At 30.9% G+C, this 14,625-nt stretch overlaps 2 protein-coding genes across 2 annotated transcripts in view; one reads left to right on the forward strand and one right to left on the reverse strand.

Annotated features, from left to right (window-relative positions):
- The window catches only part of LOC130654594 (uncharacterized), a 17,539-nt gene continuing 2,914 nt past the window's right edge, over positions 1–14,625 (reverse strand). The window contains exons 3-29 of the mRNA XM_057457204.1: positions 13,356–13,462; positions 11,453–11,533; positions 10,760–10,847; positions 10,472–10,645; positions 10,308–10,373; positions 9,820–9,914; positions 9,325–9,674; positions 8,845–8,884; positions 8,692–8,776; positions 8,524–8,618; positions 8,292–8,453; positions 8,145–8,195; positions 7,752–7,889; positions 7,053–7,171; positions 6,948–6,972; positions 6,722–6,843; positions 5,515–5,807; positions 5,305–5,366; positions 5,045–5,137; positions 4,773–4,931; positions 4,577–4,645; positions 4,387–4,449; positions 4,253–4,304; positions 3,399–3,546; positions 2,996–3,145; positions 2,749–2,913; positions 1–1,000 (exon numbers count right to left, since the gene is read on the reverse strand). Coding sequence (XP_057313187.1) covers positions 810–1,000; positions 2,749–2,913; positions 2,996–3,145; positions 3,399–3,546; positions 4,253–4,304; positions 4,387–4,449; positions 4,577–4,645; positions 4,773–4,931; positions 5,045–5,137; positions 5,305–5,366; positions 5,515–5,807; positions 6,722–6,843; positions 6,948–6,972; positions 7,053–7,171; positions 7,752–7,889; positions 8,145–8,195; positions 8,292–8,453; positions 8,524–8,618; positions 8,692–8,776; positions 8,845–8,884; positions 9,325–9,674; positions 9,820–9,914; positions 10,308–10,373; positions 10,472–10,645; positions 10,760–10,847; positions 11,453–11,533; positions 13,356–13,462 — 3,243 coding nt within the window. The 3' untranslated portion in view covers positions 1–809. The remainder of the gene's footprint in view (positions 1,001–2,748; positions 2,914–2,995; positions 3,146–3,398; positions 3,547–4,252; positions 4,305–4,386; positions 4,450–4,576; positions 4,646–4,772; positions 4,932–5,044; positions 5,138–5,304; positions 5,367–5,514; positions 5,808–6,721; positions 6,844–6,947; positions 6,973–7,052; positions 7,172–7,751; positions 7,890–8,144; positions 8,196–8,291; positions 8,454–8,523; positions 8,619–8,691; positions 8,777–8,844; positions 8,885–9,324; positions 9,675–9,819; positions 9,915–10,307; positions 10,374–10,471; positions 10,646–10,759; positions 10,848–11,452; positions 11,534–13,355; positions 13,463–14,625) is intronic.
- Positions 1,536–2,747, forward strand: LOC130654599 (MORN repeat-containing protein 4-like). The gene is made up of 3 exons (XM_057457211.1): positions 1,536–1,675; positions 1,941–2,082; positions 2,409–2,747. Exons 1-3 carry the CDS (start codon positions 1,610–1,612, stop codon positions 2,672–2,674), a joined length of 474 nt encoding a protein of 157 aa, XP_057313194.1. The 5' UTR covers positions 1,536–1,609; the 3' UTR covers positions 2,675–2,747.

Raw genomic sequence — 14,625 nt, forward strand, 5'->3', positions numbered from 1 at the left:
GTGCAAAGTTACATAAATTGTAATCGTCATCAATGTTGCAAAAAACCGCATTACGTAATTCGATTTATAGTTAGTTAACAATTATTATACAAAACCTTAAAGGATGACAGTGATATATAAAAGAAATTTTGTCCCCCCCAAAAAAAATTCACGAGAATTTTATTTCAATATAATATTTGCTATTTAGCCTTTGCGGGACCTAACATTCGCGATTTGGACAAAAAATCGCAAAAACAAAAAAAAAAAAAAATTGCGAAAATACCATATAAAACTTTGAACAACAAAGAAATGTGCTAGTTTATTTAAAAACAAGTAGCTGGAAAACTGTCAAAGGTTTGTCGCAGCGAATATTCTGTCCAGCCTCCCAAAAGGACATACATTAAATTATTAAGTAAAATATACACCATCTACACAAATATTTCACACAAAAGTTAAAAATTTTAAATTTATATTATTTATGTTAGTCAAAAATATGTTCTTAAAATAATGAAATTTTCAATACTGTTAAAATCTTTTACAATAAAATATAGGGTTAAAAATTCGAGGCTAAAAAAATAAATTATAAAAATTAGTATAAAAATGATAACTTGAAACCATTTTTATTTAACATATTCTTTTCAAAGAAGAGTTAGAAATGTTAAAAAAACTGCGCAAAAGATGAACACGTGTATTTCAAGAAGTAACAAAAAAGACTGACTTTTTTTTCCGAAAAAAGGCTGAAAAAAAATCAACACAAAATTTCAAAAACACACATTAAATTAATAAAATACTATTTCATATAATGCTTCACATTCAACAATGATTAAATTTCATTTTCTTTTTTTACTCTTCCCCTTTCTCCCTTTGTTTACATCACGTGGCACATATTCTTCAAAACCTTCTCGCTTCGCATCATCAGGAAGCAGATCAGTGACAATTGCTTTCTCGTCCATGTCGTTCCGTTCACGCATCATTTTCTGTACAATATCTAAACAATGCGCGAGATCTGTCTCTTCCATGCCTAAAAAACAAATTTTTTAACTTTAACCAAACGAAGTACCGCAGTCTAAACATCCTATATTCCTCTTATTAGCGCCGGTGGAAATCGTAGCGCCCATTATGTACAGGTGTCTTAAGGTTTATAAGAGTTTATTTGAAATTCAACTGTTCGGTCTTCGTAACCATTTTGAAAAGGCTATAATTCTAAATCTAGGGGCTTTTGGATACTGCAGCTCGGTTTTTCTGAAAGTGGACTGAATTTACTACAAGTTTAAGCGGGTTCAGTGTCGCCTCGCAGCGAAACTTGTGAATTCTTTTTTTTTAAATGCTTTCCTGGACAGAATGGTTTAACGAATGCGGAATATATTATCAGCTACAAGCAAACATTCAATCTTTATATTAAATTTATATTTGTTTATAGACGATAGTTTTGATCATCAATAAAATATAAATTAAAATAAAATAAATGCGACAACAATACATATAAATTATTTAGTTCTGATGTAGGCATGAATTATGATGTCATCAAAAGAACACAGCAGCTCATTAGAACTTTTATAATCCTGCTTTTATAATTCTTCACGTTTTATGAACGCAAGCAGAAGTGAGAAGAAGATTGTTAAATGAAAGAATGATGGAAGAGAAAGAAGAAAACGGACCAGAAATATATGAATACAAAGAAGGTGATACATACGAAGTGAGTAATCATTGTTTATCTAACTGTTAGGACTTCCAATAACATGATTGAATATTGTTGAGAAGCTGTTTCTAACGATATACTTAAGTGAGATATTTCTCTGCGTACATATCCACACAAAAAATAATAAAGATAAAAGCAGAATTGTTTTCTTATGGTAATACCTAGGACCCAGGTATACCTAAAACCCAGGAGAAATCGCCTTGCTAGAACATATACACGTTGTTTTTGCAGTCAGTTAGATAAATTTACAAACCGTTTTTAGGGTGAATGGTCAACGGAGGGAAAAAAACACGGACTTGGAAGAATACAGTTTAAAAATGGTACTGAATATGAAGGAATCTTTCGAAATGGTGTATTTCATGGCTTCGGAACCTTGTTTTTTGAAGATGGTACTACATACGAAGGTATGCCAGTTCTATCAACGTAGAAAAATATTAAATTTGCATCGATAAATTCAAAATGTTTTTTTTAAATTTTTCAATGAACTCTTTATCTTGTGGTACCAAAATATTTTGGTCCGTTGCAAGTTCCTATATCCTTTCTCTAACAAATTCTATAACACCTTTGAAGTTTTAGATAGATTAAGTCCGCGGTGTTTGAAAAGATGTGGAAGGAAATAATGAACACTGGCAATGGAAAATTCTTCTTACACTAGTTCTATAACAGACATGTAAAATTCGATTAAAATAATAAAGGCTATCAAAGCCGATTTATGTTTGTTTATTTTCAGGTGAATTTTACGAAGGAAAGTTTCATGGTTTTGGGGTGTATACAAGATGTGATGGGATGAAGTATGAAGGAAGATTTTCAGATGGAAATCCTAATGGAGCTGGTCTTATTACATTCCAAGATGGTAGTCACGGAAAGCCGAGACAAGAAGGCTATTTTGAAAATAAAATCCTGATCAAAGGAATGGATGTGTCGATGGAATTAAAGAAAGCAAGAAAAAGTGCGGAACGCGCAAGAACATGTAAAGTTGGTGGGAAAATAACTTAAACATTATTATAACGATTAAATAGAGTTTTTTAGTCCTTTTTCGTGGTTTTCTAAACATAAAATGATAACACTACCTTTTTTCCCTATTAATTTAACAGCTTCTTCTCCATTGATCAACGGGTTCATCCAAGTTGACTTACGTGTGTTCTTTAAATTTGTACCTCTTGGAATGTATATCTGGAATGTGATGTCAACAATATCTGATTTTGTGTACATATGCACGTCGTGTTTGCTGACGCCTAAAGATGTAATATGGGTACTCACTTTATTATTTTTCAGACACAGCAAGTATGACATCAGTACCTGAACACAACCACATACCTTTTTCCTTTAAAACAGATTTTATAGCCGCTAGCATTTCATCTCTTGATGGATGCAAACCACAGGCTTCGAAAAATAACTTTATCTCATCGAAAGAAATCACGTTCGTGTTATTTTTTCCAACAATGCGATCGAATTCTACTTCATATTCTTAAAAAAAGTCACAATAAAGCTATCATTTTAATAGGTAAAAGAAAAAAAGAAAAATTGGTTTAGCAATGTCAAAAACCTTCATTAAAATCTCCCTTACCTCGTATTAAATGCAGCTGTAGTCACTTAAGGCTGGTTTACATAAAAAATAACACCCTACACAACATTGTCGTGCAATTGTTGTGCAGTAATTTTTGTTCTCATGAAAAACAACCTTTAAACTTCTTCGCTTACAAACAGGATGTTAACTTACTGTTCCTCCTTTCAATGTATTCTAACAATTCGTTAAATTGTAAAACCACTTTAGGATTCTTAACTCCATGTCGTTTCATGATGTTCTCCAAATGAGTTATGTAAACGTTGTGGACAAATCCACCAAAATCTAACGTGCGCTTCATCGCCTAAACAATTGAGCATACATACGAAATCTAACCAAGTAAAGTCCTTACCAATCAAAATTAAATCCTTGTTTACACGTACTTTTTTTATTACGATTTTATACAAACATCTTTTTAATACCTATTGGTACTATTATCAATGAGGGCCTTGCGAAGAGGAATGGGTCCAAGTGTATTTAAAGCTCTTTCTTGAGTTACGAAAGTCGTGCAAGCACTGCAACAACGCTCAGCACAAAGGTTGGCTTCATGCTTTAATAATGAGTTCACAATCATTTTGCAACCATTTTTTAGAATATGAAGAGAATTTAGGAGGGTTTTTGCTGGTTTTTTTGAGGATTTTTTTTATTGATTAGCAGAATAAACACATTTAGAAATTTAGGAGATTTTGAAGGATTTTAATTAGTAAAAATATAAATTACAATGACAAGACTCAATGATGTCAAAGGAAATAGACGAAGAAGACACATTGTATTGATCAAATTTATATTCTGCATTAGCTGATGCAGAATATAAATATGTTAGACTTTCACATTTCACAAAAGAAAAGACATTATAAAAATTGAGCTTGACAAATACACGTATCCTAAAAACCTTTTCTAGGTTATTAAGATTTGTAAGACTCTTCGCTCTAAAAAAAAAACACGATAGCACTGCTGTCACGGTTACTTCACACGCGACTAGCTATTACAAAGCCAAAGGATTATCTCACCTTATATTTTGATGTTTGAAAATGTATCCGCACAAGCCAACCGCGCACAATTCTACAAACAAAATAATTATGTCGGTGCATTAAATTTTAACGTCAGCAAAATTGTGTGGTTATAAATGAAATTATAGTCATACTTTTGTATTTGGATTGCAGCTTTCTTCATTTCCGCTTTACTTGGTCCATTATCGTGGAAAATTCTATAACAAAAAAATAAATTGACGTTAAATTATGTTCTTTTAGTGCAATAATTTGAATTTATTCCCTTAAAGCTAGTCTGTCACTTTTTTTAGGTTTTCTTTTAATAGCAAGATAACAGATACATACTCGTATATATTATCAGATGCTTGTGATCGTTTCGTCAAATTGTTCTGTTTAGCTTGCTGCATAGCTTGTCTAAAGAAGAAAACACATACTGATAGCTCAGCTGGAACAAATAAATCGAAAAACAGGGAAAAAGAAATATTCTGAACAAGTAATTGAAAAAATCATTAATGGGAAAAAAAAAACGGTCAACACACACCTGCGAGCAAACAAACTCAATTTCTGTTTCCTATCAAGTTCTTGTTGCTTCTTTTTAGCTTTATATTCTTTCTCGAATTGAAAATCCACAATGTTTGGTTCTCTATACTCCATGTTTTCTCGTAGTTGTCTGATGTGCTCTCTATACTTCTTTTCGGCGCTGTACAAAAAGGTTTGTTAAAAATTCAAAAATAAATGCAGTGTTTTTAGTAATAATATATTAAAATGGAAGAAGCCAATTAATCAATCGAACGTTTTTTAATAACAACATACTATGAAATAGCTTCTGCTCTTTTCTTCTTTCTTTGTTTATGGCTTGATTTAAGTTCTTTCATATAGCGACGCACCATATGACCACGAAATATTCTAAATCAAATAACTCAAACACTTAGCCCTAATTCCTGTGTAAAGTAAATCAGACTGGCAAGGTGAATTGAAATACATCTTCGTGATAATAACAATGAAGTATAACATTAACAACGATTAAAAGCTACAGTAAACCTTTCACGCGTAACAGGAAACTTATTTCTTACTTTTGAATATCAATTGCTGCATTGATTTGACGTTGTAACTGAGTGCTTTCGTCTAGCTCGTGCTATTTTGATTATAAAAGAAATAATTTCATCAACTGTACTTAAATGCATCGTAATTTGCATAAAAAATGAATAGCTACATCACAGCAAACTAACTTATTTAGATTTTAGAGATATTCTTAACACTGTGAAACAAAAGTGGTTATATACCTCTCCGTCCAGACAGAAATGATGAAAATCTGATGTTTTGAAACAACTCGCACAGAATTTTGGTCGTTCAATAGAAATACGTGGAGCTTTGATGACAGTATTAACAGCCTCGGTTTTCTTCAAGACAACATCCTTAGCAGAGGCGCCATGTGGCAAACGGCTTGAAATACCTCCGTAATTTGAATGTGATGGATCAGAAATAGATATGTCTTGTCCATTAGGACGAGGGTGGAGGATCAGCCCTGTGCCGTTTGTCTTCATCTCTTCGTCAGTTAGTAAAATATTCTCCAAATCTTAATGTAAACAAAAAATATGATAAGGAATTTTCTTTAGCAGTTTTGTTTTCAAACATTAACGTAATCGCGAAAAATAACTTTTTGCCTATAATAAAGATTTTTGCTGAACAAATATAAATAGTCTTTTCTTGTACAAGCGAACAGACGGACATTTTGTGAGTTTTTTTCTTCACAAATTTGCCGTGAAGAACCACGAGATAATTAAAGCAAGATTTTGGCTACAATTTAATTTCACCTAACGTTTCACAGCCATGATTAAGAAACAGGAATTTACAAGTCGAATTAGATTTTTTTAGATATTTTAAAATAAATTTTTCGCAAACGATGATCATGGATGAGGTGAATCAATTTGTTTTCCCGACGAGTTTAGTACTTAAACCAATATACGATGCATTGATTTTATGAGCAACTATCCCCAGCTACTTCAGTACAAAAGATATTGAACACAAACATTTATATTGTTTTATGACTGCAGTTTTGAAAATGCATTATAAAGCTTGCGTTGATTTTAACATTGTGCAACTTTTCGTGTTCCTGAAGGTAATCACTTATGGAACAGTCCTTTTTTGCCTAATTTTGACCTAAATAATTATTTAGCCTTAGTTTTGGGATATTTGACATTTAATCAAGCTACTTAAGGTGAGTATAGGTAACTTTTGTCAAGGAATTTAATAATTTAATAATTTCTTATTTTTCGCTAAACAACCTATACGTCTTAAGTCGATAGCTAGGTTGCTTTTAAGAAAATACATGTAAACAAAACAGCGCTATTAAATAATCTTTAATTTTACCACTTTCAATGCACCTTATACCTGAAAAAATGACGATTCCATTCAACGAAAGAATATTTTTTCCACTAATGTCATTAAATAAAACAACATGTTCACAATGAAATAAAAAAAGAACGTTACCAAAGTCTTCATCAGAATCGTGATTGGCTGGAACGTTCTGCGTACTGTAATAACACGGTGATGTATGATTGGCCGATACATAAAGTTTTTCTGAAGGAACCGTTAAATCGATTTGTCGCTTCCTAAAAACATGAAATAGTATAATAGTTTTTATAGAAATAGTTTTTTAGATTGCTTTGGTAGTTACATAGTATAAAAAGCACTGAAAAATGCATGCTCAACTTACCCTAAAGCATCAAGATATCCATAACCTGAAAAAATAAGTTAAACAAGTTGTTAGCCCATGGAAACAATTTTTGCATCCTTGGTAAAGTTTCAAAGCGATGTCTACCTTGCTCGTAGGATAATTTCTTTGTGAATTGAATGTATTCAGTATCAAATAAATACATCTCTGGATGTTCAACTATCCATTGTGCAGCATTTTTTTGGTCATCATGCGCAGAGAAACTTCTAAAAAGTGACAAACACACTGGATAAAAAATGACGTCATTGTAGGAATAGTGAAAAAAATTAGGTTCAGCTCAGGGATGACAATTATTGAAATTCTGGATGTATAATTGATGGATTGGAATCTTATTTTGGAGTCTATTCCACGTTATGAAAACCATTTCAACTAGATTTGTCTGTTTCACAAAATTGAGGCCTGCCAGCTAGCTAAATTCCCCTTTAACGTTGTCTTGCTTGAAAGATCATTTGCACTGCATGAACCTAGCATTGGCAGGGGGAAAGCGGAATGCCGGTCTTACATCTACAAATTTTAACAAAGTATCATTTTTTTGTAGATGCTACCATAACTCGTAGTGAATCTTTAGAACTGAATCAAAATGTTGCATTGTATTTATTTAACTAGTTTTTTATGTATTCTTTTCTCTGGTTTACTGGGACAAAAGTAATTTACAGCAGCATGACTATAGTAGTACCTAAGACTAGTCATACATAACCTAGATACATTACAAATATTTTGCACTGCTTCTCTTGAGTATTCAAGATAACAAGAGTTCATCAATTTTTTGTAAGTTAACTCTCAAACCTGGAAGAATTTGCGCTTTCTCCTAAATGTTTCACAACCATCATTGAAGCAATTACTTTGGGGTCAAGTTGTCGTTCAAAATTTCTAGAACTTTGTTCAGATTTTGTTTCTCTTCTGTACAGTGGAAGTTTTTTAATCCTAAAAATTAAAATATTTACTTAATTTCTTCATTGCTACATATCAAGGTTTTAGCTTTCTCAGAAGAAGCGTGTGACACACCCACACACACTTCCTTTAAAAGCCTGAAGATTAATTCTAACGTTTGCTATTCCAACAAATTTGCTAACTAATTGCCTCATAGTTCACCTTTTTTTGCATAAAAAATAATTTGTTAATAAAAACAAACTTTCTGCTCCCTTTTATGAGTTTCAAACATTACACTCTCTTTTATACCTAGGTTTTCTTTTCATGTGAGTTCTCCAACCAAATTCACTTTCAGTCCATCTAAATTTTTAAACGCAAGAAAATTAATAAGCACACCAAATCTAACATAGATATTTTAATTTTTTGTTTACATTTTAAAGTAAAGAAAAGACATACTGGTATCGTATTGTGTCTGGAACTACAGGTCCCGATGTAGGTACCTTTTTCGTTGTTGTTTTCTTTTCTTGCGGCAAATGAACACTATACTGGGATCCTGTTCTATCGATATCAAGATCAACAGAAGCCTTATTTAGTAAAGCACTGTCACAACTTCGAGATCTAAAAGTAGCAGTTTTTTAGAACTATATACAGCAATAATAATAAGGATGTAGAGCAGAAAATAACTTACCTGCTTCTTTCAGTGTCGTTCAAGCTTTTAAAATTCATTTCATTTTTTATATAACTTAAGTAAGAATTGTCATTTCCAACTGGTTTATGCTTATTCTAAATAAAATAGTTTTAAACAGGCAATCAATTCAAACTTTAGAGAGTTATTCGTAAATACTGGATATCTTACGTCTTCACGTTTTTTGCTTAACTCTTCACCCACTTTGTCAGTACGCCTCATAATATCTTCCATTTTCAGTGAATCTCTCACAAAACTAAAAACAATCATGACTTTGTTAAACCAAATCATTGAAATTAATGAATAAAACAACAAAGGACTTACTCTTTTTTCTTCAAATCTGTAACGACTTGTTGCTCCAAATCTAAATTGATACGTTCACCCAATTCATCAAAGAAAAGCATTTTTATAAATGTTAAGCACATTCAAAAATACATATTTTTGTAGAACCACGTCTTAGAAGCATGAATATGCATGAACAGGCTCTGAGTTATTAGAAACAAAAGCATACATTAGGCAAAATGGCGATAGCCTAATCTATTTCTACAGTGGTAAGTCATAGCTGAGAAGCTTTGTTTTAAGAAAATGGGCAATTTTGCTTCCCAGAATAGGATTGTCAAAAAAAAAAAAATTATTGGAATCTCGAGAAAAATTTAATTATAAAAAATACCATAAGCAGGTTTCAGCCTAAAAATGACAATTTATTATGTCATACCCAGGCTTGTTTTCAAATTTCAAACACTTAATGAACTATACTGATTTCTTAGTTTTGCTTTCTATTTAACAAGTACAAAAAAAACATACCAATCCCAAAAGATTGGTAGTATTCTGAAAGAACTTTTTGTTGAGTTATATTATTTTGTTCATCATTATCATTATTATTTGAATCACGTTCATCAAATGGAGTGTTATTCTCGTTTTGAATTGCTTTGATAACTTTAGACATGTCGACGGATGAAGGAATCCCTCTCAGCGTTAGAGCTGCATGTGGTGCTTTTAAGACCATATTTGATTCTCTCTTTTTGTTATTCTCATCTTTGTTTGTATATTTTTGTTTCAACACAACACCTGTTGTTTTCATTGCTGCACAGTTTGGTAATGTCCCATTGGTCTTGCCACTTACTTTTCGAACTTGAGAAGTGATTTCATTAGGCCTACAAAATTAACACATGAAAAGCTTCTAACACATAAAAATCTAGAAATAAGACTAATAATGAAAAAATAATAATACACTTTATTATTACAGTTTTAATTTTGCAAATCTCAAACAAAATTTTGGGTTCCATTAAATTATCTTACCTCTGATCCGACAAGATAATATTACCATGATTTTGACCTGGGGATGTTTGTGGTCTTTTTCTTTGATTAAAAACAGGAGAAGGAGCAGCAGAAAGCTTAAAAACACACAAAAAAAATCGTAAAACCATTGATAAATAAAACAACGGGAATTTCAAATTTGTTTACGTCAGTTCACATTATTTGCCTGTTTGTTTTGTTGACACGTCGGCATTTGAATCGACATGAAATAGAAATGCTGCATATAACACTGTTAAATGCAACTAAAAAATATATATTAAGTGCAAAAAATTTTTGGCCAATAGAATTTCAGACGGAAGAAAGATCCTGAAGTATTAACTTTGAAATTTTTTTGTAGTCTCAAATTTTGAATTTCCCCAAAGGTTAGGTTAAAAAACTCTGGAAACAAAATTTCCGAAAACACTTTGTCCGAAAAAAAAATATTCGGTCCTAAATTTGTCGCACTTAGTGTGTTAATAAGATCAATATACCACCGGTGAAGATGTTGTTGGTCTACCAAGTAACTTTGTGTTCTGCAACATCTTTCTGTTGCATATCTACAGAAAGGTAATATTAGCATTAACATGACAACCAATTGCAAAATATCATAATAAACAGTTTATGTTATGTAAAAAAACATAATACAACATCTTACTGGAGACAAAGTTCTTTCAAGAGTATTTTCACGTTCCATATTTATTTTCGAACTTGTTAATAATAATGATGGTGGCAGAGATACAGATGAATTTGGGCGTGATGTGTACTGTAATACAGGAACAGGAGATTTTCTTGGCAAATCTTTCTTAGAAATTTCTTCTTCATCAGTATTCTAAAAAAAAGCACAGAAATATGGACCATAACGAGTTTGCGAAGTGCTAAAATTTCTGCAACATCAATTAAAAAGGCAACTAATTTTCTAATGCAAACAGTAAAATTGACTTACAAAATTTGGATCTAATAAAATTTTGTTGGCTTTGTACCATTGATAAATTCTTTTGAGATTATCAATTTGTTTGGTTATGTCATTTTCTCTAAAACAAAATATTATAATTCTATAGAAAAATTAAAACAACAATTTTTTTTTAAATTTTACCAAAAAATAAATTTGCAAATTATATTTCTATGCGCAATATTTTTGCTATTTATATGCTCTTTACAGCATAAAGTTTGCAAATTAAAATTTGAAATAAATACTGGCAAGTATAAATACTGGCAAAATACTAGTATTAAGCATTGTGGTGTGCATACATCTTCACAGTTAACAATCATGATTTCACTGCCAGAAAATATAACATTGAAATATTTTTGACAGAATGGTTGTAATGTTCGACATAGAAGCAAGAATTAATGTTTTCATTTCATTCATTTAATTCAATTAATGTTTCCATTTCATTTTCATTCAGACATTTTTCTAGCCGTGCCATGTGACATCGTGTTGTTTAGTTAAAACTTGGTAGTACAAAATTAAAAATTGTTGAGCAAAACCATAGCCTGATTATTTGTAGTTTCAAGGTTAATACAAATTTGGTCTTTCACATAATGACAACATTATGTAAAAGATGTCTCACTAGGGAGAAATAATTACAACGCATGTTTACCATAGTAGCCTTATTTAACAAAACAATTTTTTTATTACCTGATAACTTCAACCAACATTTTGATCAATGTCAGTAAAAATGGCTTGTCATAATCATCATTTGGTCCATAAAGAAAAGGCCTTAAAATAAAATTACAAAAAATAGAAAGAAATTAGAAAAGAGTAAGTCATAAAAATTAGTTTAGACAAAACAGAAATCATTTAGCGTCATTTAGTTATAAGTAGTTGGAATGGGGGACAAAAACACTGTAAAAATACAAAATCTATGTTAATTCTTTTCAGCACAATTCTTCACTACAGATAAATTAGCTGACCCTCTTTCTATTGGCATTGAATTTTTCTGACTATTTAGCTAATTTTTGCACTTTACACATAAGGCTTGTGGAAAAATCCACTTGTGCAAAAAAAAATCCTTCCTTTGAATTTTGACGACGTCAGCAATGACCCATCAATGCACAAAGAAACTTATTTCACATTTTTTTAGCCGTTACTTGTATTGTGTAGAATTTAAAACGCTGATTAAAATAATGTATAGGATCGTGCACATGTTGAACAGTTTCAGAGATATTGGGGTTTTGTATCAGCATTATAATCTCTACACATTACAGGCAATGGGTAAACAGATTTCTCCATAAAATTTATTTGGGTATGCACTGCTGATGTCAGCAAAAGTCGCATAACAACCTACATTTTTCCTATTTTTTCTGTCTTTCTGGATGAGTCAGAAGAAAAATTAGAACATAAACAATAAAATAATAAGAGGTTTGAATGAGATATTAGGGCTTGAATTAGGATTTAGAAGTACATTTGCAGTTAGGGACAGTGCTAGTTATTTTTCATTAAAATAATTGCAGGTAAGATAAAATAAAAGCAAATAAAAAGGAAATACTTTATTTGCAAATTCAACATTTCTTTCAAAAATGGGTTTGCAATGAACATGAGGTGCGTGACTTTTGTACCTACTTTGCACCAGGTTGGCAGACTAAACTACATTCAACCAAGCTGGGCATCTATACTAAATTAAATTAAATATTATTTTTTTGGCTATTATATACAAACTGCATACTAACAAGTTGCTAACTCAGTAATTTTGATCAATAACAAGTAATTTACTAGTTAACAATTTCTATATAATTTCTATATTTCTAGAAAATATCTCACAAGGTCTTCCCTATAAAAAAAAAACTTATTCTAACTCCATTCTAAAATAGTCTAATAATGTTGTATATTTTATAAAATTCATATTTGAATAGCCTTTTTCAGCATTCCCTGCCATTGTTCTAATAAAGAAACGCACTTAAAATCATATTTAATCTCTTTTTAAGATGTTTTGACACTAAGGAAGTATTTTGTTGCGTCACGTCCGGAACGTAACAAATGTTTGACAGTCTATATTACCAAAATATGAATATTGTATTGTCTACTTCCACTGCATTTGTATTTGCTATTATAAAAATTGTAGATCTGGTTTGCGTCCTTATCAAGCAACATGTTAGTTATTAAAAAGATTTTCATGAATGTGTTCGAAAATCTTTAATCTGGCCAAAATGTTGTCCATAAAAAATACAATGTAAATTTACTCAACACATTCTCACCTTTGGTGTTTATACATCAGTATATAAGGTATATGCATACTTTGTAACAAAAATCAGTATGTCTTAACCTCTTTTTAGAAATTAACTGTAATACATATATGCAATTCGGAACAAATTTTGTCTCTGATTTTGTGTTCGTAAGGCTAAAAAACAATTTTCGGTAAATATTTCTTAATGATAGCTTCAGGGATCTAGCTTACTGGAATTATAAACAATTTTTTATGTGTGAATTTAATTTCATGTCAAAAAGGGGACCTAGTCATGGGATGGCCCTATTTTGATTTGCAAATTTTAAATTGTAAACCTGTAATTTACACCTTATTGTAAGTCAGTAAACTTGTACTTACCTTAAATCAAATTCGTTTTTATCTTTTTCAAACAGAAGCCATGTTTGTTTCTGAAAGTATTCATCCAGCGTTTTGTACATTTCAACATATTCCCCATGACTCATCAACTATATAAGAAATGGTCTTAAAAAATACATGTCAAAGGCACATTATGGTGCATACAGATGTGTGTGCTTACAAGCTTGACATATTTAATGACATTTTACGACAGCTTTTTATTTAAACCCAAAATCCAAATATTTGAATTCCAAAATAAAGCATACAAAACACAAGACCTTTGTTCATCGTTCCAATATCTAACGTTTAAATATGTGTGTTCTACTTTAAGTATGTTGTTACAGCTTTCACTAACTAAAAAGAACAGAGTAGTTGTTCATTTGAAGGTGTTAAGTAACTTGCCTCACTTTGTATATTTTTAATCTAAATGTTTAACCATTTTGTCTAAATCTGAATTTTAATACTGCTGGGAAGGATTCACATCTTTTTTATGAAATTTTTATTCCAAAAACTATATTAACAGTGTAAAAAAATCATCTGTAAAATGCTATTTTTCTTCGGTGTTTTCGGTATTTTCATAAAAAATTATAATATATAATATAATTTACATTTTCAAAAAAAGATTGAGAATATTTAAGGAAATTTTAAAACGACACGAGTGAAGAACAAATTATTTCTGTACGCATGTAGCATTTTTATGCATTTTTGAAACATAACAAACTACACGGTTTTGTAAAATAAAAATTGAGGAACCTTAAGGAGAAGATTGGGGGAGATTTAAGGAGTTTTGAGAAGACTTTTCAAAATTTAGGAGGATTAAGGAGTTTTAAGGAGGCATGACAATCCTGGGCATTCACAACTGCAATTTTTATGTGCTGGCATGAAGTAAAAAGGCTGCAGTAATATTAAGTCTGATAGTTCCTAAATTAAAGTCAAGATGTATAAAAAATATGTTATAATGAAGATATTTTCAAGATTGACATTAGATGAAATGTGTTACAATGTATTAATAATAATCCTAAGGTCTGTTATTTTATTTAACATTTTGCTGTTTATAAATGAAATTTTATAATAATGGTTCATTAGGCAGGGCTTGGCACCCTGAAGAAATATATTTAATCAAATTTTTACATACAAATTTTATCTTAAATCTGTTGCATTACCTTTCGTTAACCAGATTTCACAACCCTGGACTTAATAATAGGGAAATTTTAAAAACACACATTTAATAACCCCTTCCCCCCAATTCAATGTTAACGCGACACATAACAAA

This window comes from Hydractinia symbiolongicarpus, chromosome 8 (assembly GCF_029227915.1).
Source record: "Hydractinia symbiolongicarpus strain clone_291-10 chromosome 8, HSymV2.1, whole genome shotgun sequence".
In the NCBI taxonomy this organism is placed as follows: Eukaryota; Metazoa; Cnidaria; class Hydrozoa; order Anthoathecata; family Hydractiniidae; genus Hydractinia; species Hydractinia symbiolongicarpus.